Source organism: Callionymus lyra, chromosome 2, assembly GCF_982586985.1.
Source record: "Callionymus lyra chromosome 2, fCalLyr1.hap1.1, whole genome shotgun sequence".
Lineage (NCBI taxonomy): Eukaryota > Metazoa > Chordata > Actinopteri > Syngnathiformes > Callionymidae > Callionymus > Callionymus lyra.
The window spans coordinates 34715158-34740701 of NC_141819.1; the positions used below are offsets into that span (position 1 = coordinate 34715158).

General features: G+C 39.5%; 3 protein-coding genes across 15 annotated transcripts in view; 2 read left to right on the forward strand and 1 right to left on the reverse strand.

Moving 5' to 3' along the window:
- Positions 1 to 2302, forward strand: part of ppfia1 (PTPRF interacting protein alpha 1) — a 31854-nt gene extending 29552 nt beyond the window's left edge. For all 4 annotated transcript variants that reach the window (XM_087784810.1, XM_087784811.1, XM_087784812.1 and 1 more), the window contains 4 exons: positions 124 to 192; positions 261 to 429; positions 576 to 640; positions 883 to 2302. In XM_087784810.1, the coding sequence (XP_087640936.1) occupies positions 124 to 192; positions 261 to 429; positions 576 to 631 (294 nt within the window). In that variant the 3' untranslated portion in view covers positions 632 to 640; positions 883 to 2302. The remainder of the gene's footprint in view (positions 1 to 123; positions 193 to 260; positions 430 to 575; positions 641 to 882) is intronic.
- Positions 2303 to 3276: 974 nt separating this feature from the next.
- Positions 3277 to 10979, forward strand: cttn (cortactin). Of its 5 annotated transcripts, none has more exons than XM_087784815.1 (16): positions 3277 to 3359; positions 4139 to 4229; positions 4290 to 4363; positions 5150 to 5279; positions 5358 to 5468; positions 6001 to 6055; positions 6177 to 6287; positions 6509 to 6619; positions 7502 to 7612; positions 7964 to 8074; positions 8994 to 9049; positions 9112 to 9181; positions 9252 to 9472; positions 9527 to 9644; positions 9711 to 9767; positions 10410 to 10979. In XM_087784815.1, the coding sequence occupies exons 2-16, from the start codon at positions 4146 to 4148 to the stop codon at positions 10544 to 10546; spliced, it is 1557 nt and encodes a 518-aa protein (XP_087640941.1). In that variant the 5' UTR covers positions 3277 to 3359; positions 4139 to 4145; the 3' UTR covers positions 10547 to 10979. The 5 variants fall into 5 exon arrangements, with proteins under 5 accessions (XP_087640941.1, XP_087640942.1, XP_087640940.1 ...); XM_087784816.1 differs by having other exon boundaries at positions 9255 to 9472; XM_087784814.1 differs by having other exon boundaries at positions 9252 to 9644.
- A 4547-nt stretch (positions 10980 to 15526) lies between these two features.
- The window catches only part of LOC148086651 (SH3 and multiple ankyrin repeat domains protein 2-like), a 138671-nt gene continuing 128653 nt past the window's right edge, over positions 15527 to 25544 (reverse strand). For 4 of the 6 annotated variants that reach the window (XM_087784824.1, XM_087784822.1, XM_087784823.1 and 1 more), the window contains one exon: positions 15527 to 16745. In XM_087784824.1, the coding sequence (XP_087640950.1) occupies positions 16235 to 16745 (511 nt within the window). In that variant the 3' untranslated portion in view covers positions 15527 to 16234. The remainder of the gene's footprint in view (positions 16746 to 25544) is intronic. The other 2 variants (XM_087784825.1, XM_087784826.1) reach the window with 2 other exon arrangements.

Sequence of the window (25544 nt, forward strand, 5' to 3'; positions counted from 1 at the left end):
AAACATATTTGTACTTTGTTCTACTTCTGTCTCCCAGAAGTTGTTGTTCTTTAAATCTCAAGGCGTGCAGTTCACCATGATAATGGTTTATAACCTCTTGTGTGCTGTGTGTTGTGCTTGTAGGCCAGAGCGACCCTGGAGCGAGAGTACAACAGTCTCCTGGCCGCCGGTACTGAGCGTCGGATGGAAGAGGTGAAGAACCGATGCCTCCTCTAGTCGTCACGAAAAGGTTCACTCACGCACAGTTCCCTCCGTTGCAGGAAGACGACAAGAACTTCCGCCGGGCTCCGTCTTGGAGAAAGAAGTTCCGACCCAAAGACATGAGGGGGATGTCGCTGGGAGCCTCCGACACGCTCCCCGCCAACTTCCGAGTGACCAGCAGCAGCGCGGCGTCTCCCTCCATGCAGCCAAAGAGAAGTCCCATGGATGGTAAGGGAACAAGTCGCCCCCCCCCCACCCCTGTATTGCACGTTTTCATGCCGTGCGACTCTTAATTCTTCTCACTGGTTTGTGCTTTGCTGTTGATGTCTCTGCCACTAACACTTGTTCTGCACGTGATTGACACGCAAACACAGGAAGTCAGTCTATACAGAGGCTGGACACTGCCACAGTCAGGACCTACTCTTGTTAACACACAACGGTAAGAACCGCTCTCACTGGATTCTCTCTTTAACTCTACGAGGCTACAAATAAAAAAAACCCTCAGAGAGTTAAATCTACTTCTTATGCAGCTTTATTGTTCTGCTGGTTTCGGCTTTAGTAACGCACGTTTACGCTTCTCTCTTCCCTCTCTCTCTCTCTCTCTCTCTCTACCCTCCCACCCGTCATCCATCCATCTTTCCATCCCGGCTTCTTTCTCTCCGTCCACCTGTCCTTTATCAGTTTATCCTCATTACTTCTATAGGTAACCGTTGGTAACAGCTGGGAAGAAGGTGGATCCTCAGCCGGAAAAAAAACGAACTAAAAAACACTAGAGACTTTACTCACCAGCGCCACCTGCAGGACTCAAGATGTATCTAAAGAATATTTAAATGACTCAGTGGGACATTGTTGATTTTTTTTTTTTTTTTGACTGATGTCATTTTTGATGCCTCTGTCCTTTAATCAACTTTTTTTTCGTTGTTTTTTTTTTTTTAAAACGCCCTTCTGTGGAGTTCGGATGGAATTGAATGTGTCTGCAGTTTGTATATTTCTACCAACAGACATTTTATCTAGTCTTTTTTTATAATCCTCATTCTATTGACCAGATGTTTTCTTTTCTCTTTTTAATTCAAAATCTAATCATTAAATGTAAGCTAAAATGACTTTGATATGATAATGATGATATAACTTAAAGCTGTATCCATTCTTGTTTGTAGCCTTGTTGCGTTGCGTCATTAGGTTCCTGGACGTGTGTGTGAGTGTGTGTTTTTATCAGACTAACTGCTGGAGTGTTTCTGACTGCCAACACTGTGAGTGTGCTGCTGACAGCAACGACACATATCACACTAAACACACATCGATGTCCTCATTGTTTCCTTTTAATTCCCGTGATACCAAATAGACTTTTAAATTAAAGAATTGAAGCCATATATCAGCAGAACTGACCCCAGAAACCCTTCGCTTGTACCTTTACAGTCCCGTTTTTAAGCCCGGATGTGACTCTGCTACCGTCTAACACTAAATCAGAATTCAGGTAAAGTTTCAGTCGCAATGCGTTTGGTCACAGAAATAATAAAAGTATATATCTTCTCTTATAATCCAAACGTTTCACTCTTGTTTTGAAACACTACTATGGGATCATTGATCGTAGGTCTGGTCTCTGGTGCTGCTGATGTCTTCTGGCAAATGTCTTGCTCTTGTTGACATCCTTTTTAATTGATGTAAAATCTTGTACCAGGTTGAAAAAAAAACATCAGCGTTACCCTTTAATATATAACTTCTAAAAAGCGACCTCCGGAGACACGCACGACTCGAGTTGTATTCTCCTCTGATGGACCAACTTCACCTAAGCCTAGGCATGTTGCCGTGGTGACGACGAGCCGCGGCACTGCTCACGAACATCCTTTTGTACGAAGACTCGGAGCCTTATATTTATCTGTGTTTGTATTTATTACCACTCTAAAGCTTCACATAGAATTCCGTCTGTGATTCCGACATTTTATGCACAAATCCTGTCGCTGTTTATTTGTTTGTTTTCTTTCTTTCTGTTCTTCCTCTCGTAACAACCTTGTACAGTCTGAGTACTTAAAACTATTTTTATCACAGTATTATTTATTGCTGACTTTCAATAAAATACTGAAACCTATTTTCCACTTCACAAGATGACTCGTCTGGGGTTTTTTTTTTCTATATTGAAATGTATACTGATACTGAGGTGAGGTGCAGGTCTCACTTAAGATTGACTTATTGAAGCAACAACTACTACTATTACTCTGCTTGGTCAATGCAAATAATAACGATAATGCTCCCAATTCTGAAATAAGATGATGCATTCATTGAACGTTTCTGTTGTAAACGTAATTTTCTTTCATGTAATTTAAATATAAAAATCGTGTTTTAAATATGTAATCTTACTCTGTGGAGGGGTTTGAATCCTATTTGGAAAATAATAAAACCGTATTGGTTTGGAGAAACTAACATGCATTAAAGGGCAAGCAGATCTTTGTAAACCATATACCTAACGTGTATATATATATATGTCTATAATATATTTATCATAATGTAATACACCTAATGTTTGGCTAGAGAAATACACAATTGAAAAACAAACGATGATCTAAAATTGTATTGCATTTTAATTTTTTGTTTCTTTTTTTGTTCCGGTGTGTTTCTGTCTGTCAATGTTTATTTACAGAAAGGTTTTAGATTTAGTGAGTGGATGTATGCCTATTACTGTTTTATTTATTGTCATTTAATCTATAAATATTTTTGTCTGTTTTTGTCAGCAATCATAATTTAAAAACACACCCGGTTTGTTTACCGATTTAAAATGTTAGTGTCAAGAACAAACAAGAATATTAAACATTAGCAAAATAAAATTCAATGTAGGTTAATCTTGATACAAAACAATATTAAATGTTACATTTGTCAGTTAGTATTAAATGATTGTCTGATTTAAAAAACGATAGTTAATAAGATAATCCATATTAGCAAAAAGTATTTAATATCTAATATAGGTTAATCTTTATAAGAAGAAAATAGTTGTATTCTTAAATATTTAACAAAGTATAAAATGTCAAGCAAAAGACAGCTGCTCCGCCCACTCGTGACGTCACGCCTGGCGCAAGAGGGATATTGGGAGAGCCGGAAGATCCAGGAAACGATCCAGTCTCACTTGCAGACTCGGACTTGTTGGCGAACCCGCATCATTCCTACAGGTACTACCTTCTAGCTGGACCTTCACAGAACTCTGAACTGTATCACGACGCGAGTGTTATGACGAACTCAGGTGAAGGTTGAACGGTGTTGCGGCCGTAAAACCAGTTAGCCTAGCATACCTAGCTAGCCGCTCCAGGAAAACCACAACCAGGAAAAACGGGTGCAGCGGACATTCCGCAGTTAAACCTGAAGGAAAACTTTTCTTTCGCTCCGTAAAATAAACCTCTTTACTTTTATATATATCTCTTGTGATGTTACATTTACCCTGCGTTTGTCCTCGATGAAAGAAATCACAGCGTGTTCTGTAATGACAGCCACGACCCTACATTTAAAAAATACAATACAAATATTATTGAATTATATTGTATTATAAGTATTTTCATTCATAGTTCTGACTTTCGATAGTTATTAGCTTTTAAATAAAAGTAAGGCCAGCGTTTTTGGTTCTCCCCCAAACAGGCTACTAATGGTTAGCATGAATCAGCAGAAATGTTTTTACTGTTCACTTTGTTTGTGGATTGTTGTGGTCGGTGGGTGTGGGTCCGACACTTCCGGGTTTGGGGGGGGAATGTTTGGCGTGCCACGTCCAATGGTGGGTCTCGTCAGAGCTAAAGGATTCTGTTCAAAGACTTGCTGACTGCGCACTAGAACAGGATGTTGTGATGTAAGGGAGACCACAAGAGGGGGAGTTTGGCGAGGGGAGTCAATCCCACCTTTTATATTTAACCAAATAATGCAGATCAAATAAATAAAAGCTTGATCTGTATTTACTCACCAGTGTCAAGATGTGGAAGGCAGCAGCGGGGCAGAACGTCCAGGTGGCAGTGGATGACGGCGGGGATGACTGGGAGACCGACCCGGATTTTGAGGTGAATACCCAAGGTCGACTGTCAAGTTGACGCTAGATCTAAATTGACTTTCTTCACCAGAACGATGTGTCGGAGAAGGAGCAGCGCTGGGGAGCGAAGACTGTCGCTGGTTCCGGGCACCAGGAGCACATCAAGTGGGTAGCAGATCATACGCCAAAATAAATCATGTTATTTGCGTGTTTAAGCATGTGTACTGTGACAATAGTTATGGGCTGTCAAAATATGACGAACAAATGTGCACCAAGCAAGTAATTAAAATGAGATCAGCATCAAATTAACCTAAATATGCCAATAAATAATTTATTACCTTTTGGTAAAAGAAAATGATAATGTGATTCATATCAAAGGTCATTGAACTTTTTGGAATTTTGAACTACTCTTCTGTGTGACCTGAGTGGCTACCAATCACTTCTGAAATAACTTGGTATATATTTTTACCCCCCCCCCCCCATTCAGGTTTTATGGATGATAAATGATATTCTTCCAATACACTAATTACTATATTGATCCTTCAATAATAAACAGAGGAACAACAAGAAGGAAAATGCAAAATCAAACATACTAACGCGGTTATTGTATGAAAAGATATTTTTTAACAGCCCCATAAGCTACTTTTTTTGGTGTCTGTGGGCTACCATGTTGGTGACTCCTGATCTTAATATCAACCCAAATTATTCCGGGAGGCAAGACAGTATCTTAAAGGCTAAGATATAAAGAAAAAATGGCCTTTAAAACGAAATGAAGATTTATTTTGAGTAAACACAATGATTAAAACAAAATAAAATTGGTAACTGTGAGAAACATTTTCTACATCTACTCTGACCTCATAAGGGCCGCATATAAACAGTCAAATCTTCTCTGAGCATTTATACTTTTTCATCTACCTCACCATCTGATCCGTTTACCATCACGTCCACCAGCATCCACCAGCTGCGGCAAACTGTTTCAACTGAGCACACGAGTCTGAAGCAGAAGGAGCTGCAAACCATGCCCAGCGCTGCGCACGGATACGGAGGGAAGTTCGGTGTGCAGCAGGATCGTATGGACAAGGTGTGCGTCTCTGTGACATCATCCATCTCTGTGTGTTCACACTGTGTAACATGTATGTATGTGTGTGTGTGTGGACAGTCGGCAGTGGGCCATGATTACCAAAGCAAGCTGTCCAAACACTGCTCTCAGACCGACACATCCAAAGGCTTTGGAGGAAAGTTTGGAGTCCAGGCAGATCGTGTGGATCAGGTATGACTTGATCGTAATGGAGCTTTTGTGTTACTTTATATGTTTCAAGTTTAGTCACGAGCATGCTGTGTTGTTTATCTTTACACATAGGTTTCTCTAACTGTACTGTCTTCACTTTTTGAGAGACAAAATAAAGTGATAAGATGCATAATATCAGGCTCTAGACACCAGAGACGCCTCTTTACACTTCTATCCAATACCAAAAGCTCCAAGAATACATTCAAGGTAGATTTGATTTATTCAAGAGCAACAACTATGTTGAGTACTAGCCTAGAAAACTAAAGCCACATAACATTTAGGTTGACATTGATGTTCTTTATTGTTCAGTTCATGCCCACAGAGAACATTTTTTTGCTAATTATTTGAAGGGAGGGGAAGCATAGTTCAGCAGGTAGATGCCTTGAAAGGTAGCTGGAGATATCAGATACCTGCAGGGCTGTCTTGTGAAGTCAGAGCTGTATTTCAGGTACTAGAGAGAAGTCTAGTACTTTTTCATTAAAATGTATTTTTTCTCCTCTTCACCTCCCCCCAGTCCGCCGTTGGTTTTGAATACGCGGGGAAAACAGAGAAGCATGATTCCCAGAAGGGTATGTCTGAATACACACATGCTCTTGATTCTTTAAACGCATTGTCTTGTGTCATAGATTCCAAACATTACTCGGCATAAGCTAGTTTAAGACGTGACTGAATTGCAATTTCTGTTGTTAGATTACTCCAAGGGCTTCGGAGGAAAATATGGAGTGGAGACAGACAAGGTGGACAAAAGTGCAATGGGCTTTGAGTATCAAGGCAAGACGGAGAAACACGAGTCACAGAAAGGTTTGTTTCAAACTTTTTTTTTTCTTTTTTTTGTATATACTTTGTACGTTTTGTTCAGTGAAGTGAGAAGCTGAGAGTGTGTTGAGAATGTTTGTGAACTTCTGCTCACAGCCCAGATTCCATCTCTTGTCACAACAAGTTTGATTCTTTGAACCAGCCTGTGCATGTTTCCTGCAACTAAAACAACTGCTTTTATACTTCTCTTCCCATCCTATCTCTAGATTATACTAAAGGATTTGGCGGTAAATTCGGTGTGGAGACGGACAAGGTGGACAAGAGTGCAGTTGGATTCGAGTACCAGGCCAAGCCAGAGAAACACGAGTCCCAGAAAGGTTTGTTCACGCATGAACATCAAAGTACATTTATAAATTACCATCAATTTAAGACATGCCTACATTGGTCCAAAATAAGTACACTTAAACTTATCAATCAAAGCAATGGGGTAAATAAATATTACCATGATATTAAAATGTATGATATCATTAACCCCTTTAATGTCATCCTCCTTTTTTATAGTCATTGTGATTATCTTCTTTATTGTTTGTGTCTTGTTTTTGGTGTCATAAGCGGTAGGACTTTTTTTTTTAAGTATGGGTGCACCAGATGATAAACGATACCCATGAATATCTTCGTAGTTGAACAACATTTTGACAGTTTTTTTTTGTTTGTTCTTTGGACTTCTATACAACATAAACTCAGCTAGAGGTCAGTAAGTACCACCTTAATACATGAGGTGCACAGTGGATAATCGAGGATACTATTTTTTGGACTATAAGGCACACTTAACACTAATTTTGTTAGCTAAAATTATAGTTTTGACTTTTTAAAAGGCATTAACATTGCAATGGTATTTATTTGATGGATGAAGTTCCCTGTTCTGGAGCCGGGGTCAATTGTGTCAAGCACATGTGTTGAACTCGGAGATAGATAATGATCATGTGGATATTGTGACATAGAAAACTGGAACTTCTTTTGTGGTCAAGGACAAACGCAGAGATGATTACTTAGGATATATTGATCCTCAAATTCAATAATTAAACATTAATTGTTTTTATAATGTAAATGGTAAGTGATGAATCAAAATCTTTTTCTTTTTTTTTACTGCTGAAAAGACCTTTTTAGATGCTCATAGTAGAGAAAAGAACACTCAATCCACTGACCATTTCACAGCAGCCTTTCCACCTGTGAACATTTTGTTCTCTTCCCCTCTCCAGACTACACCAAAGGCTTTGGAGGGAAGTTTGGAGTGGAGACGGACAAGGTGGACAAAAGTGCTGTTGGTTTTGAGTATCAAGGAAAGACTGAGAAACACGAGTCTCAGAAAGGTCTGTGCAATGCTTTTGCTTTTTATTTTGGTCGGATGATAAAAAATGATGACATCTTTGGTATCAAGTGCAAAAAATGATTATTAATAAATGATATAGTTCCAATATTGTTTAATCGTTTAAAAGGCTGAAAGGTCTCATCAATAATTGAAAAGTCACAGTGTGATACTGAGCTTCTGCTTTTGTTGTTTTGTTAGTCATTTAAATAAATAAAAAAATCATCGCTTTTATTGATCTTGTAAATTTACACCAACAAACTCTGTAGCGAGTAAATAAGCCGTCATGATTATTCACTGTCTTTCCTGGATGATAACATTTCAAACTATGTTGATTATTGGATGTTCTTTGCAGACTATGTCAAGGGTTTCGGTGGGAAGTTTGGAGTGCAGACAGACCGTCAGGATAAATCTGCTCTAGGATGGGACCACCAGGAGAGACCGGAGCTGCACGAGTCTCAGAAAGGTGGGAGGAGAAGAGACAATAATTCCTTGACTGAACCGATGTTTGAGTTTTGGATATACTGGAAGAGTGCAGTAGGATTTGTTAATCCGTCATTGTAGACTGATTGAATGATTTTTTTTTTTTTCAAAAGCCACATTTATAGTTTTGAAATCTGAACCAGCAGAACCTCATATTGGAAAAAGTTTTTTTTTTTTTTTTTGAGGAAGTCTTTGATCTAAAAGTGGTTCCCTTTTCTTCACACACTCGTGAACTTTGTATGTCTCTTGTCCTCATTGCGGTCGACCACTTCCTTTTCTACTGTGGTTATTCAAGCTGACGAAAAAAGGAAGTCATATTTTCTTTTATTGTCAGATTCTATTTATGTGGTTCAGGTTCAGCAGTGGAGCAATGTTTACTTGAGATCAGATCAAGAAGATTCTGAAGAACATCACTTCCTGTTTATCCTTAAGCTCTTCCTCTGTTTCCCAAGAGTTTGCTGCTTTGATGTAAATGTAAGGATCAGTGCTGTCAGAATATTGAATGGTTATGTTTAATATTTTAAATTTGAAGCTTAATTTTTTTTAAACTGAAATGTTTTTTATTTTGCTTTACATTTTTGGAATTATTAAATGGAATCGATTGTATATTGAAGTTACATTACAGTACAATTACATTTTTTTTATATCAATATTTTGAATAGGAATGCATTTCTTTTCTTACATATAGTTTGATATTTTAATTAAAATACTTAAAAACACATTTTTTAATTTCAATACTTTTAAATTCATAATCATTTAAATTTGATATAAAAATGATGCAGTACAATTGTGCCACAAGATGATACAAGAAATACTCTGAGCTACTTGATCAATCTTGGCAGCATTATTATAACAACATTTTTATTGTATTTTAATTGCCAATTTTTCCCTCTGTCCGCCAGATTATTCCAAAGGCTTCGGAGGCAAATATGGAGTCCAGAATGACCGCATGGACAAGGTACAAATTGAGTTGTGAGTGTCCCGTGTTTCCCGTGTCGTCATGCGTGTTGTGTTGATCAGAGCGCCGGAACGTTCGAGGAGGTGGACAAGCCGGCCTCTGCGTACCAGAAGACCCGGCCGGTGGAGGCAGGTGTGTCATGGCGGCCCTCGGTGACGGTGACTCGGGTTCGCTCGACTCACCTGTGCTCGTCACTTGTCAGCAGGAGGAGGCACCGGAAGCATCAAGGCTCGCTTCGAGAACATTGCCAAGCAGAAGGAGGAGGAGGATCGCAAGAGAGCCGAGGAGGAGCGAGCTCGCCGTCAGGCCAAAGAGAGGCAGGAGCAGGAGGAGGCTCGCCGCAAAACCGAGGTCAAAGCGCCGTCACCGGTTCCTGCCAGTCCCAGTCCCACTCCAGCACCCCAACCAGCCACAGACTACCAGGTGAGGGCGCCGCTCATGATGTGGAGACGTTTGACTGACAGTTTGTGTCATCAGAATCCAGCAGAAGTCGCTACTAACGCTGAGAATGGCGAGGAACTCTACGCGGCGGAGCCAGAGAACCTGTACACCGCGGAGGAGGACCTGTACCAAACACCTGCTGAGACCACCACAGGTGAGGACACATGGATAGATGCTTCGGCTGGTGTCAGGTCTCAAACAATGACTCTTGACCTCACAGATGAGCTCGCCGAGGACCTGGGAGTGACCGCCGTGGCTCTGTACGACTACCAAGCCAGTGAGTCTTTCTCCAACGTAGACCATAAACTACACTTTTTTGTGTATAGTACTTGCTGGACTTAAACATTTTGAGCATGTGTACCACAAAAATTAGTTCAAGTACTTTGATAAAAGGCTGTAGTATTACTCCGAGAGGCTTAGTGGCATTACCCCACTAGGTTCTGTAGTATTACTCAGCAAAGCTTTATACTGTAGTATTGCTAAGCAAGGCTTTATTGTATTACCCTGCAAGGCTCTGTAGTATTACTTTGCAAGGCTTCGTAGTATTTTTGCCACAATGGTCTGTAGTATTACTCTGCAAGGCTTTGTAGTATTATTTCGCAATGGTTTGTAGTATTACTCTGCAAGGCACCGTGGTATTACTCTGAGAGACACCGTGGTATTACTCTGCGAGGCACCGTGGTATTACTCTGAGGGACACCGTGGTATTACTCTGCGAGGCACCGTGGTATTACTCTGAGGGACACCGTGGTATTACTCTGCGAGGCACCATGGTATTACTCTGCAAGGCTCCGTGGTACTACTCCGTTGTAATACTCCTCAACCAAGGCCATCAGTCACACAGTAGAAGGAAGTAATGTGGTTCTGCTGTGCCAGTAGAAGTATTGACGAGTTTTTTAAAAGCGACTTCTCCTCTCAGCCGGAGACGACGAGATCTCCTTCGACCCGGACGACATCATCACCAACATCGAGATGATCGACGAGGGCTGGTGGAGGGGCGTCTGCAGGGGGGCGTACGGCCTCTTCCCCGCCAACTACGTGGAGGTCCGGCAATGATGCGGCTCCGCTCGGACATTTGTCATTTTCCTCGTCAAACTTCGCTCTTTCCTCGACGCTGCCGCCTCCGTCTGCTCCTGCAGCGACACGAGGCGACCAGAGACTTCCGATCAAATGTATTTACTGACTTGTAGCCCAGGTTGAGAGTGTGATTCCTGCAGGAAACCTTCTCTTGATTCCCTCTGAATACTTGAAGATCATCACCTTCACCGGAGAGTTCAAAGAAACCATGAGTAACAGCAGCAGTCGCCTGTACAGCAGACACACGAGGGAGCACTGGTGTGTGTGTGTGTGTGTGTGTGTGTGTGTGGATTCATCTCTGGGTTTTTTTAATGAAAGTGACCTTTATCAAAGGCTTTTATTTTTATCTGTGCTTCATTATCACCTGCTTGTTCTTTTTTTTTAATTTCAGGAAATAAAATAATCAGACCGACTCCTCTGTGCTTTGTTATCGTCTCGTGAAGATGATCTCAAGTCCTCAGTCCTGACCTTTTGAGATAAAATAAAACAGTGTAGCTATGGCTACATATCTAAATAATTAAAGGTTGTGTGTTGATCTTTCTAGATGACACGTAACATGACACTGTTGTGCTCCTGTTACCTCATGAATAAACTATTGATTCATATCTATAGACACTAAATAACGTGTTATTTAAAAACTTTTTTCACTCTTAATCATCATGAAGCAGTGTCATATTTTCCAGATAAGACTAGATGGCGCTCTGCCATCTAATGCTTAAACAGCTTTAGTGTTGAACACGTTCTTAAACTGAGGGCGCCACCTACTGGCATGAAGCTTTATCAGCCCTTTGCTGGATTTTTATCCTTTAAATCTTGATGTTAGCAGAAGGTTTTATTGCCAGCGTTGTAAACACAACACTGTTTTATTTTTGGTGGAATTACAGAATAAAATGAGATAATATGAATAAAATAGAAAGATACTGAATAAAATAAATACGAATAAAATAGGAGACGTAAAATGGAATATAAGTAATGTATAACTTATATAAAAGTAAATAAAATACACTAGAAAATTTTGAATAAAATGAAATTATTTTTAAAAATACAAAGATTAGAAAAAGAAAATACAAACCTAAAATGTTTCAAGGAATAAAAAGATTATATTAATGATTCCCTCAGACTTTCTTGCATTCCACACTAGGACACAGAGCAGTAATTAAATAAAATTATCTTAAAAAAAACTAATGACTTATGCAGTAGAACAATTAATATATAACAATGCATGTCATTATGTACAGTATCTTTGCCTGGACGACCTGCTGGGAAATCTTGTGACAAAACAATTCTTTAATTTCAACTTCAAGCTTTTTGTCATAACTCAGAATGAAAAAGTCATAGCATTGCAGTTACACTGTTCAGTCGCAGGGGGAGCCAGAAACAATAGTTTTTATATCATGTATTGCTGCTTTAACAAATATTTTTATAAAACCTTCTCTGAGACAACGTTTTTTAAACTCTTGAAATATGTTTTATTACTTTACCAAACTGTATTTATTTTATATAAATATGTTATTAAAAGAGACAGAAACATGTTCAAGGGAAAAGTCATATTAATAAACGGTGCGGAGCTAAAATGGTATAAAAAAAAATAACAACAATGTGAGTAATCTGACATTTTTGTTTTGTCTAAAGTACCAGTGGTACTGGTATGTACCTATTATGGTAACGAGATGGCTGCCGGTCACAGTTGCAATTGAAGTAAAGAGTTGCAGAAGACGAGTCGCAGACTTTAGTGCAATATCATATTTATTTCTTACAGTGAGTTTTGGTTGCCATACAGGAAATCTGGAGGATTGAATGGAAGAAGTGCAGTTACAGGGAAAATTCTCTCGTCTCGATCTGAGGAGTTCGTCGACTCTATGATGAATTTTCGTAGCACAAAATTACAGCAACATAGAAAAACACAAGTCCTTCGCACAAATTACCCAAAAACATCTTAGTCTATGAAAAGTATTCAATCTAGTCGTGAAAATTAAATAAATAAAGACAGAAAATAAATAATAATCAAGCCAAAAAAAAGGGCGGCGATATTGAGGTGTTCATTTTTTTTTCTTTGAGAGGTGGATCCGTGAGAGCCTGGTGAGCCGTCGCCATGGCAACGCTTGGAAAAATTCCCTACGACGTCTAAGATTCCACGGAAAACTGCTCAGTGACGACCAGCTGGTGGATTTATACAAATATATAGAAAGTCGTTTCCTAAGATGTTCGCAGATATATATATATATATATATATATATACGTTTCTAAAATGTACAGATTTTTTGCATTTTTTTCCACGGAAAAAAGGGGGCGGGAGTGTGTGTGTGTGTGTAGGGGGGGGCGGTCGGAGATTCCTGAACGGCCAAAATATCTTATAAACTGATCTAGTCGTTACTAGGCAACACGTCATTAAACACCGACTAGTGGTCATAACATGATATGTCACTTTGAAATGGGGGGAAAAAAACACAAGCAGAAGGAGATTCAACCAGAATAAATATTGCTTCTTAACAACTCAGAAGTCTAAGAATAACGTCAGCTAAGAGAGTATTTCCGTTTGTTTTTTTTTGGCAACGTATGTTCTGTTCAGAGAATCTCTATAAAATTTCTATACAAATCTTGAAAAATACTGTGCTTTTCTACCCTCCGACACTGTTTGTTGTAAAACAGGTTGATAGCAGCATCGTCTGCGAATGTTCACAGAACACAGAGCCAGAATGTCTGATCGGCGTCCGCACGGGACCAGCCAACGTGAAGCGATGACGTGATGTCGGGGGGGCGCGGGAGAGGGGTAGGGGGCGCTCTCAACCACTCTAGAAAAGGAAGGGGGGGTCCATCCATCGTGATGCTCCGGCAGCTAAGCTCTTCGTACCTCTAAATATATATATATTTAAATACTCAAATAGACATATCATCTGATAAAACCATCTTATGTACACGTTGAGAGATCAGCCGTCAGCGTCGTACCAACAACCTCCTCAAGCAAAGGGTCTTCACCGAACGCTCTACTGAGGAGCCTTGAAGCAAATCCGCCCGAACCGTTCGCAACCTGGATCATGTCCATGAACCTTAAAACATTTATAACAAACGGGAAACACTTTATCGGATTTTCCGACACTGGCTGTGGATAATCGGGAATTTAAATTTAGACTTCAACTGTGGCAGTGCATTTTGGGACTGGTAGTTTAAGGGGTTGTAGTTAATAAAGGTGGGTTCTGGACCTTTAAAAAATACTCTAGATCAGGGGTCTCAAACTTGGAAGAAGCCGCCCTCCGTGTTTTTACAATGACTTAAATACAATTGCTCAAAAGTGATTTATAGCTGTGATTGGTTGGCTGGGCGGCAAAGCATTATGGGAGCTGTCCAGGTCACCGTTAGTGACAAGGTTGTGGAAAGAGACGACACCTGATAGGCAGTGTTGACTCAGCAAATTCAAATGTTGTCACGGCCCACTGTAAAGGTAATATTTCTAAAGAAGAAACACTAAAAAATAGACCAAATATGAATAAAATAGAATAAAGATGTGCATAAAAGTGTTAAGCTGAGTTTGAGACCCCTGCTGAAAGAAATAGTTTTTGTGATCTAATCATGTGATCAGAATCCAAGAACCTCACGTCCTTGACATCTTGAGACCGGAGGGTTAAACTGTCTTCAATTCTCTGGGAGTTCTGGGACAAAGAACTGGTTTTGATGCCAAACTCCATGTTCTTTTTGCACATAAATATAGATAAAAACTACTTTCTTCAGATTGTACGTTTACACTTTTCATTTGGTAGCTGCTGTAGAAGTCTTTTGCCGACATTCCTGCATTTGCGTCTTCACTAAAGTGGATGGAACGCTGAGACAAACCCACGGCGGTCAAAGTATATGTGTGGAGGTGCAGAAAGGCAAAAATGGAACTGGGAGTCTGAGGAGGTCAACGGGTCAAGTTCAGGTCGACAACAACCTCAACACAAAAACACCAACTACTAACTTGAGGCAAAATCGGTCTCGAAGAAACATTTTTTTTTTTCAACCAGGGCTGACCCCTGACCTTCAGTCCCCATCGAAGATCAATAAATAATCCTCATCTTAACCTTCTTGCAGGAGAGCGTCATCTAACTCTGAGTCGCTTTAGTGAGTCTAGGAGTAGCTAACTGGTGCTAGCGTAGCATTTTCACAGCGACAACACGAACAGCTCCTGGGATCTCATCTTCTAAACCCACACATTTCACAGCATCCTTCAATAAATCATTCCATCATGTAATATAGAGTCCATTATTTAAAAACCTTTAACGTTCAAGGTTTTTTTTATATCAAGAGGTTTGTACGGAAGTAGTCGGTGTCATCAGAATATTGAATGAATTTAACACAGCATTGATTTTTTTGAATGTATATTTTTCTTTAATTATTTAAGTTATTTATTTCTATAATATGCATATTAAAGTGTTGATTTTGTTTTTAACAATTGTATAAACAAAAACGAAAAAACATTGTTTTTTTTAACACATATTGTCTAAACACAAATTCAAATCCTTATTTCATAATTTAGATTAGATAGACTTTATTATATCCTTCGGGAAATTATTTAAATTCTATAATATTCTATATATTAAATATATAATATTCTAAATATAAATTTAAGTTGAGGTGATGACATAGAAGCACTGCCTTGTCAATCATGGCAAATTCTGGTGGCAATATTTTACCTCAACATTTTTATATTGAATTTAAAAGGCTATGAATAAAAAAATATTGAGTTTAGAACGTACATTTTTTAATTATTGGAATAAGAATATCAAACTCAACTTTAAATTCAACATTTCAATATAACAACTATTATTATTCAATTTAATTATATATATATATATATATATATATATATATATATATATATATATATATATATATATATAAAAATACATTTTAACTTAGTCATGATTGAATTCAATGTTTAAATCAACAACATTTCAATCAAAAACGTTTGAAATGTCAAACTGTTCAATATTCTGATGACACCGATCTACTTCCATAGGTTTGACATTTTGGAAAACAACAACTACATTTTAAATACAAACTGTTGAGTGTAATCAATCAACACAAAACAATAAATAAACTTCCATTAACACAATTAAAAATAACTTCTATAAACCACATACGTGTGCGTCTGTAATTTAGAAGTTTCCAAAATGTCAATCATGGGAATCTCTTTGGCAAACTCTCCGGTGAGTCACGTGATGACGAGGATTAGCGGAGGAGCTCGGTGTGTTGCCATGGGAACACAGAGTATCTAGAAACAAAAACACACATGAACACATGCTGGCAGTGTGTGTGTGTGTGTGTGTGTGACTGTGTGTGATATATACGTTCTGTGTGACACCCTGTGAGTGTGTGGATGACACGACGTGAACATCAAGTGAGCCGCTCCACTTCTCCTCTCAGAACCTGCAAGTATTTGTGTGAAGAAACTTTAGCAAAGATAGAAAAAAGACCAGCTCAGCTGGTTTTCATCGTGGACTCCTGGCTGTCCAAGTCCTCCAGAGTTCTGTCCCCAGTTGCTCTGGCGATGGAGGGAGCAGGGGGTGAACAGGGGTGACAAGAAGGTCGTGGTGGGGGGGGGGGCGACTCCATCCGATTGGACTCTTTAAGAACGATGAAAAGTCAAGAAGGTCGGCCACTTCCTCCGCCCTGTGGCTCCGCCTCCTCCGCCTATCTGTCCTGCAGCAGCTTGAGGGCCCTCTCGATGTTCATGCGGTGACCCACCCGGGTGACCCCGAGGTCGATCAGGTCCTCCTTCTGCAGCGACGGCAGGTGCGCGCCCTCAATCTCGTTGTCCAGGAAGGCGTCCCGGTGCTCGCCCAGGTTCAGGCTCTCCAGCCAGTCGGCCACGTCGTGTTTGCTCCACAGCTCCACGGGCTTCTGGGCGAACGGCTTCCCGGACGCCGCCACCGCCTGCATGAGCGTGAGCGGCGAGGGCGAGCGCGAGCTGCCGCTGCCGCCGCACGACGAGCTCAGGCTGTAGCCGCCGCCGCTGCCCATGGGCGGGGTGGGCAGGCCGAAGACGTCGGTGAGCGTGGGGGACACCGAGGGCGGGAGCGAGGAGCAGGGGGTGAGGGAGGAGGCGGAGTCCGGGGGGCTGCAGGGGTGAGTCTGGGAGGGGAGGCTGGTGGGAGGTGTGGATGCAGCGTTGCTACGCATTCCTGAGTCGTCTGCAGGAGACCTGAGGAGAGAGGGGGGGGGGGGCGTTACTGACCAGAACTTTCTCGTCTTTTAAAAACAAAAACAAGCTGCTTAAACTTCACTCATTTTCTTCTCACCCTCATGTCAACTAAGAGTTGGGATTACTTTCAGAGTAATACTTTTTAGAGCTATAGACAAATATGTATGCTTATTTTTAGCGACTGGGGCTAAATTGTCATCTTCCTCTTCATTCAAAACGACACTTAAAATCATCAAAATACGTCCAAACTGCTCGTCTGTTACGAAGTAAAAGTCTTTATTTAAAGGTATCACGGAGGTATTTGGATGTTTTTAAGAGCGTCTTTTTGGACGAAGATGAACCTGAGCTCCAGCCCTACAGTAAAACAATTTAATACCAACATGACAATACACCAAAACCTAAAAAAAAATAAAATCACATGGATTAAGGGAACATTTTTACCAAATTCATTTTTTATAAACCTGACTTTTTAGTCAACTGAAAGACTTTCCTCTAATCCCACTATTAAAAAATGTTCTACACAAAAATAAACCTTGCCTCATACTTCTTGCCTGGTACCACATTCAACCATAAGTAAAATACTACATGAAATGTGTTGAAGTAGTGTCACAGCACTTTCCCTACTTTGTGATGTCATTTCCTGCACACACACAGGGTTGTATTAAAAATGTGTGAGAGTTGTTGGATGATGTTTAACGTTGGAATATATCATTTTGAACAAAAGGAAAAGTCACATTTTTATTTGTGCAGGTGTTTCCCTGATTTTCTGGGACTCCTGTGTTTGTCTTATGTGTCTTGACCTTTTAAAATATATATTTTAACTGTGTATAGTTTTTGATTGTTAAAGTGCTTTGTGACCCTGGTCTAGACAAGGGGTTTTCCAAATAACTATTACTTAGTTACTTACTTACTATTATTCTAATTCTATTCTATATTTATTTTCATTTTATTTGCTCTTTAGACGGTGCTAAGGTTTCATTAAAAAAATATATTTTCGTCATTCATGCTTTATTATATTACATATTTATTGTTGAAGAAACTAAATTATAAAATTATTTAAATCGAAAGATTTGACTTTCACTTTAATTCAGATATTTTAAAATTCCTATTTCAAAGTATGTTATTATTCCGCAAATTGTTGATGCAATTTCTCTTGACTACAAGTTTTCAGTGATTAACTGTGTGATTGTTTATGACAATCACGTGAACTAAGTAATAATAAAATATAATATATATATATATATATATATATATAAATCACAACATGGGTGTTAATAACAGATGGCAAATAAAGAAAAGTCTAGTTTGTTAATTTAGCAAATATTTAAAAATAAAAAAACGTTACTGTAATACCGCAGTATTACCAGTAGGCGGTGCTACACACAAACCAACAGATTTCAGATGCGCAGCAGAAACTTGGATTTTTAGGTCAAGCTACAGTGGCGCGTCACCATGGCAACAGGACACCGATACCTATAAATGTAGAGCAGAACTGGCTTCAATCAATGACGGATTTGTGAATGTTCCTCGTTTCTTAGATGTGCTGACACAGCTGAAAATACTTGACATCTGGCTTTTCATTAGTCACAAGTGAGTGTCGGTCGTTCTTTCTCTTCCATTCACAAGTCATGGTTCCCTACAAGTAAGACGGACGTCTTCAGTTTGCTACAAGGTCAACATTTATCTACCTCATATAATATTTCAATATATTAACTAATGCCTACATTCAATAAAACTTGTTTATTCAACCATCTATTCTGGAAACTGTTAACAAATGGAATTGAGTTCTTTCAGTGTTATACAATATCACACAAAGATGGAGCCAATATTAAAACAGCACTATGTAACAATTTGATATTTTTAAATAGATTTTTTTCACACTTTTGTAATGGTTGCTTTCATTTGAAGCAGTTGTAATTCACGTAGAAGAACTCAGTGTATTATTTTTATGCCTCTGCTTAATAACATACCCGGAGAGTCTGTGTGTGTCATGTGGCCATTAAAACTTGGTCAGTTTTTATTTGAAGACTTTTTCAAATCAAATTCACAAAAGGAGACTATGTTTTTTGTAAAAAAAAAGCAAAAAAAAAAAAAGGCACATGTGGTATGTGGCAACCGCGCAATGAAGGTTCAACAACATTCCACGTCAGAATTCAAGTTGATTCAAAACACGAAGAAAACAGTGCTCGAGGGTCATTTATTTATATAATAACCTCATCAAAAAACTTCTTCTTCTATCCTCTTTAACATCCTTTTTTTTGTGACACTTTTTTGTTTTTCACTCCAGGCTGTGTGAGAAGTTTCATCCAAAAAACCAACAGATCCATGTGAGCCAACACACACTAGAGTGAGACCGAAACTCTGAGAGGAAATCACTGCAGACACACCTGTGGATGGTTTAAATCACTATCTATAGAAAATATAATTGTTCTTTTTGATCGTTACGTATCTAAACCATCTCAAACTCAATCACACAAGGGGCCAACATCTTTTAGCACTTTTGGCCGCGGGCCGAACAATTTTTATAGTCACTAAACTGTCTCTTAAAATTAAATTCTCATCAAATTCCTTTAACATCACTTTAACAGTGATTGGACGTCTCTGTATAAATGCTGACGTCCAGAATCTTTGTTCCATATCTCCTACTGAACACTGGCATCTTTATAAGTCACCATATCAACATCAACATTAATGTACTTTGATTTTGAACCCCCGAGGTTCCATGTCCTGGTTCTATCATGTGACCCTGACATGTCGGCCTAACATACGGGGCCGGAGGGGAAGAGCGGCCCCGAAAAAAAAACAACATTCTGCCCAGATAGGAAGTGGGTCATTTGTTTGTGAAAAGGAACTCACAGTTTCAGCACCGGCTTCTCGGCGGGAAGTCACGTGGGACGGAGGACGACGGCGTGATTACACATGGAGACACATGGAGCCACAGAGAAAATGAAATGAAAACACAACAACAACCGGTCAAGTCACGTGACAGAAACACTCAGGCGAGGCGTCACAAACGAGCGCTGGAAACAATTAGAACACACAGGTGAAGTAGAACGGAAAACACACTGAGGCACAAACGCACACGGAGACCGAACACACAAGAACAAACACGGAGGATCGTGACACCAACATCTGGCGAGCGCAGCAACAAAGTTACAAATACCAGTTTTATATTCATAACGGACACAAACACCCGACAGCTGAACTGAAATGAGACTGAAGCTCCAGAAACCACTCGCTGGTCCTTCAAACGACACTGACTCTCGTGAACTCGACCTTCAACCCTTCCTGCCTTTCAAAGCCATCTTGATACACACCTGACCTCCACATTGGTCCTTGTTGTCCTCAGATCTAACATCCCTGCTGGTGGAGGTCGAGAAAAGTGGGACACACTCGTTCTCACTCTACACAATAACTATCAAACTCCACGAAAAACCCAGAGGTTCTCTTTCCGCCAAGGCTTCCCTCCAGGTGGACTTGAACCGAGGACCTACTCGAAGTGAAGCGGCAGCACTAACTACTTCAACACCAAGAAAATCATGTCAACATCTACACGTGTAAATAAGGTACATTATAACCAGGTCTATTTTTACACAAGGCGCAGGTGTTTGAATGGCGATACAATACGTTTCACGATACACAAGCAATGATGCGTTATTTTGTGATACTGTAGGAACAACTATATTATTATTATAATATATTTGTTGTATAGTCCGAGGACTTGACTCTTGATGAAGTCGTAACTGCTTTCATCTGTTTTAAAACACAAATATGTCCAAACTTTGAAAGCTGCTGGAGTCGACTGTATCCTCTCGTCCTCAGTCATGGCCAGGATCACGCATGAGGATGTAATAACAGCTGCCATCTAGCAACAGGAAGTTTAATTGCAATACGAAAATGAACAAATGCCTTTTGGTGAACTTGTTATACCCACAGTTTTTCATAACAACTATACATGTTTATTTTGAAAAACTTCAAATCATAATGTATATAAAAGGACATCAAATATAATCAAATGACATCCTCAAGCTTATAATAATAACAACATGGCTTTCACTTAATCCTATGCTTTTTGTTTGTATATTGTATAAGTTCTTCAAGACCCCTCAGTACAACAGTGTAAAAAGGGCACCTTTGGAAATTCAATCTAAGTAAAGTCAGCTGGAAATGAATGAATAAAGTAGAAAAACACAGACTTTAATATGCACAGAATTATATACCTTTATCCATAAATGTTGCACCACCTTTATATCTATATTATTCCACATATGGTTCAGCATTCAAAACGTAATCGAAGGAATCGCTCAAAAGATTTGAGGGTCCAGATGGTAATCCTAAACACCATCTTCATTTACATGAATTAATGAGAGCGAATGAAACATCCAAGAGATGATTTGTTGACATCATTTCCTGTTCAAAGGACGATTCAAGACCGTGGGAGGGAAGAAGTGACGAGTGTCGGCGACGTTTTTGTTTTCCATGTCCTGGTCGATCAATCGTGTGATCACAGGGAACTTTATTCTAGCTTTGAGGAACCTTTGAAAATGAACCTCATTATTGGTAATGAGGTCAAAGGTCACTATCGGCAGATGTAAAATCAGTTCACGGATTCGAAGATTAGAACAAAGACTCACCAATGTGCTGCAATTCAAACTAGCGACATCTACAAACAAAGGTGGCGGCTGAGTCATTACTAGCAATTAAAAAAAGAAATATGACGGTTCCACTGGTGAATAATGCAAACAAAACTAACAAACAAGTCAGTGTAGAATGGTGACACTTTCAGTCCAAGTTACAATGAGAATGGCAAATCCAGCCATCGTGACAATGGAGCAAATATTTCAAGACATTTTGTTTTAGGAAGCAGGAAAATTGACAGCAATAAAAGTAGGTCAAACGTGTCTGTGGAGCTTTAAGGGAGGAGAGAGTAAGATCCGTTCTGGATTATTATTTAAAAACACGTAGTCAATTTACTTCCCAGTGGTTTCATACTGAGACTGATTTAGTATAAGTTACCAATTATCTGTTGTTAATTGGCAAGAAGCTGGCGATACGATACATATCACCAAACTGGGGCAACGATATGTTATATTGCGATACTGTAGTGAGTAATATTTGCAGTATTGTCGAGTACTTCACTCTGGTATTGCAGAATTTACAGAATACATGACCTTTGACGAAGTTGTAACTGCTTTCATTTGTTTTGAAAAAACAAACATGTTTAAACATCAGCTTATAAAGCTACTGGAATCAACGGTATCCTCTCGTCCTCAGTCATCTTAGCAGAGGATGACTAATGCAATCTAGCAGCCAGAAGTTTAATTTGCAGACAAAAATAAACAAACGCAGTGAATTTTTGCTTTATAATTTTATATAAAAAATATTTTTTATTTTAGACGCACTTTATTGACATTCAAAACCATAAAAGAACTATAAAAAAATGAATATTATTTAAAAGCAAAAAGAAAACAAAGTATACATTAAAAGTTCCTTTTGAAGAAAAAAAATCAATACAGTTCTGTTAAAATTCAATGCAATATTGCATTGCAATATTGTAAATATTTACGTGTATCAATATCTTCTCACACCGCTAGCTACGATGTCGTTTAATTTTTTTTAATTTTATGGTAAATTAAATGGAAAATAAAGACACCTTTTGACATTGACAGAGTGATTTTTCCTTTTTTATATCGAAACATTTAAGGTTCATCACCATACAAACGCGAGGTGAACACGTGCGGCGGTCACATGACCCAGCCTCAGCCGTGCCCACATATCACATGAATCTTCTCCAGCGTGGACGCGCTGAAAGGCGAAGACACTCATGCTCACTCGCACACTCACTTCGGATCGAGCCGTCTTACATAACCGTGGCCTACTAAAGCAGCGGCGCACGTGACCTGCGTGAGATGATGTTGAACTCTGCTGAGGGTTTGTCTTGCCAACCACACACACACACACACACACACACACACACACACACACCCCTCCCTGGATCACACTGACATCAACGCAGGCCCCAAGGCTGCTCTCATCAGCTGGTTGCTAGGCAACCCTCGGGTCCACAGGCACAACCAACGCACATTTTAATCTAGGAGACTAAGACACATGGATAAAAAAAACAAAAAAACCCTGAAATGTCCAAAAGAGGATATTTGATGAAGAGGAGGCAGGAAACAAAAATCGAGGCCATCTTCAAGTGTCGCCATCTGTCAGACAGTCAGGACCGCCACGGCTCGCCTCGGGCCACGTCATGTGGCAGCTAAACCTCCCCGGGTGCACCCCCCACCCCAACATTCTTTTGCCTGGCAACCATATGAACCCGAACCCTCGCCACCCATGCAGACACGGATCGGTCCTCGACTCCGCCTGACACCAGAAGAGGCGGCTCGCGAGCAGCTGAGGTCCATATGGCTGCATCAACTCATCACCGCTGGTCGAGCAAACACACGTCGAAATAAAACACCATTCAACTGAACCCGAAGTCTACCAACGGTGGCAACCCCGGGGCTGCACCCCCCCACGAGGGGCATCACGTGGAAGGAATCCGTCAATCTTGTTACAGCCGACGTTTCATCCCTTAATCTCTCAATCAACGGCGCTGACTTTTGACCTGTCATTCTTAGACCGTCAGTAAATCTCATGTGAATAATCCACACAAGAACTGTCCGTTCAGGTTGTTGAACTCCTCGGAACTGAGGGAGCGACGACACGGATTATGCAAACACAAAATGAGAATCCAAGAAGATATGAATACTCTGGGTAGACTTTACTACTGTTCCCTGGGGGCGTGATTTTTTTTTAACATTACTGTATCAATACTGAACTATTAAAATAAAAATGTATATCTTTACATATCATGCAAATATTCACATTTGTTAATTTTGTGTAGCAATTAAACTTCAAGCCACTAGATGGCAGCACTCAGTACGTCCTGTGCAGCTAAAGGAACGAGTGCATCCCGCAAGAACGCACCAATGACTGAGGACAAGAGGATGCAGTTGACTCCAGTAACGACTTTATCTTAAATGAAGTATTCCGAAATATTGTTTACACAGTATCCAAAATGATAGCATCATTCACCCCATATTGTTATACGTATCGCATCATTCTTGCCAAGGTAAACGACCTAAATGACTGTGAGACAAGGCTAAAATGCGCACAAATATCTTTTATCAGCCGCCGTAAGAGAGGCTGCATCGTTGTTCTGAACACAAGATGGAGAAAAATGACCATTGTGATGATGAAACGTACCTGAGAGACACAGGATGGAGACAGATGAGGATGGAAAGAGTGAGCTGAAAATGAAATGAAGGTGAAAAGGTTAACAGACTGAAAACGGGAGATGATAAAAAATAAAAAATAAAAGTTGGCGGATTGAAAGTCAGTTGCAGAAGCCAGTAAATAAATAATAAATAAATAAATGGAGAAGTTGCTTAAATTGGAGCAAAGTGTAATATTTTCAACAGGAGATCAAAAATCCTTTTTGTGAATGTAGAGCATGCGTGAGCAGACTTTTAATCGTAATAGGGTAAGAAAGAATGTATTATAATACGTAAAAAACGGCCTTCATATCCATCTAGTTTGTTGCTCTCAGACATAAAAGTTTAAAAAAGCTCAATAGCATGAGTTAGCATCGTGTTAGACATGCTATGGTAGAGTTAATGCAGCTGCAGTGCAAACAACAACCTCAAACCATAGGGACACAATAAGCAGCTTTCAAACATAATTGATATGATGTGCATCAATTAATGTGTCAAAAAAGATACCAACACACTTAGCTGGTCCAATCCGGAATTTTCCGACTCTTCCCATATATATTTTAGTCGAAAAGTCGATGTTTGACATTGTCTTTTCGTTTGAACCTTTCTTCTAAAGCAGGCGTGTGCCAACGTTTTTTAAAGAGGGAAAATGTGAACAGAGAGTCATTCAGAATTTAAAATAAGAGTTTGTGTATCTTCATCCAGTTCAACAGAAAGTGTAAGACATCTTCACAGACCGACAGGAAACAGGAACAGTCGAGATATTTAGGAATAAGCTGCATTTTCATGTTGTCATTAAATTGTTATATTTTCATTACAAACATCTTTGACTAGCCAGTTATATAATTTAAAACGTAGTTGTTGAACGTTATTTCTGATAGAAGTTGGTATGGTTTAAAAGAAATAAGTAGAAATGTTAATTTATTTACTTTAACTTGGACTTCTGGATTTTTATCTACTGTATTTTATTGAAAGAAAAAGACTCCGGTCTTCCGCAGGGGTCCACTATCGTTTTAAAAGCATCATCGATGTGTCAAAAGCAGGAGAAAAAACAGAAGATCTCCATGAACTGAAGCAGAAACCCAGCTGTGTTAAATTAACGGAGGAATTGTTTTAATGGATTCTTTCTTCTAGTTAGCCAAGCATCACTAAATGCGTGTGGAGAGAATAAACGGCCATATACGGGCTAAACGTTCCTCGTAGGCTTCGAGACACTGAACCTCTCAGAATTGTACATAGTACAATATTTGGCAATCAAGAGGGTCTTTTATTTTGTGTTTTAGTAAGTCCATAAATGCATCAATGTCATCGTGTTCACATCATGTTCTTTAGAAGCCTATACACAGTAAAAAAGGAGTATTTTAAGTTCATATCCTGAGGGAGTTTTAATAAAAGTCTCTTTCTATAGCACTTGGTGAGCACAACAGGCACATTTTCAGAAAATCCCTTATGCAGAACCAGTGAACCTCACAGAAAGTCCCTCTAGGGTCAATGCATTAAGACATTTACCTCTAAACCGTGGTACAACATCTGGTCC

Bases quoted from the DNA above. Each gene is read 5' to 3' on its own strand.
- cttn (XM_087784814.1), top strand. From the start codon at position 4,146: ATGTGGAAGGCAGCAGCGGGGCAGAACGTCCAGGTGGCAGTGGATGAC. The intron at 9,645-9,710 runs GTGAGGACACAT...TTGACCTCACAG, and splicing joins ACCTGCTGAGACCACCACAG to ATGAGCTCGCCGAGGACCTG. The intron at 9,768-10,409 runs GTGAGTCTTTCT...TTCTCCTCTCAG, and splicing joins TCTGTACGACTACCAAGCCA to CCGGAGACGACGAGATCTCC.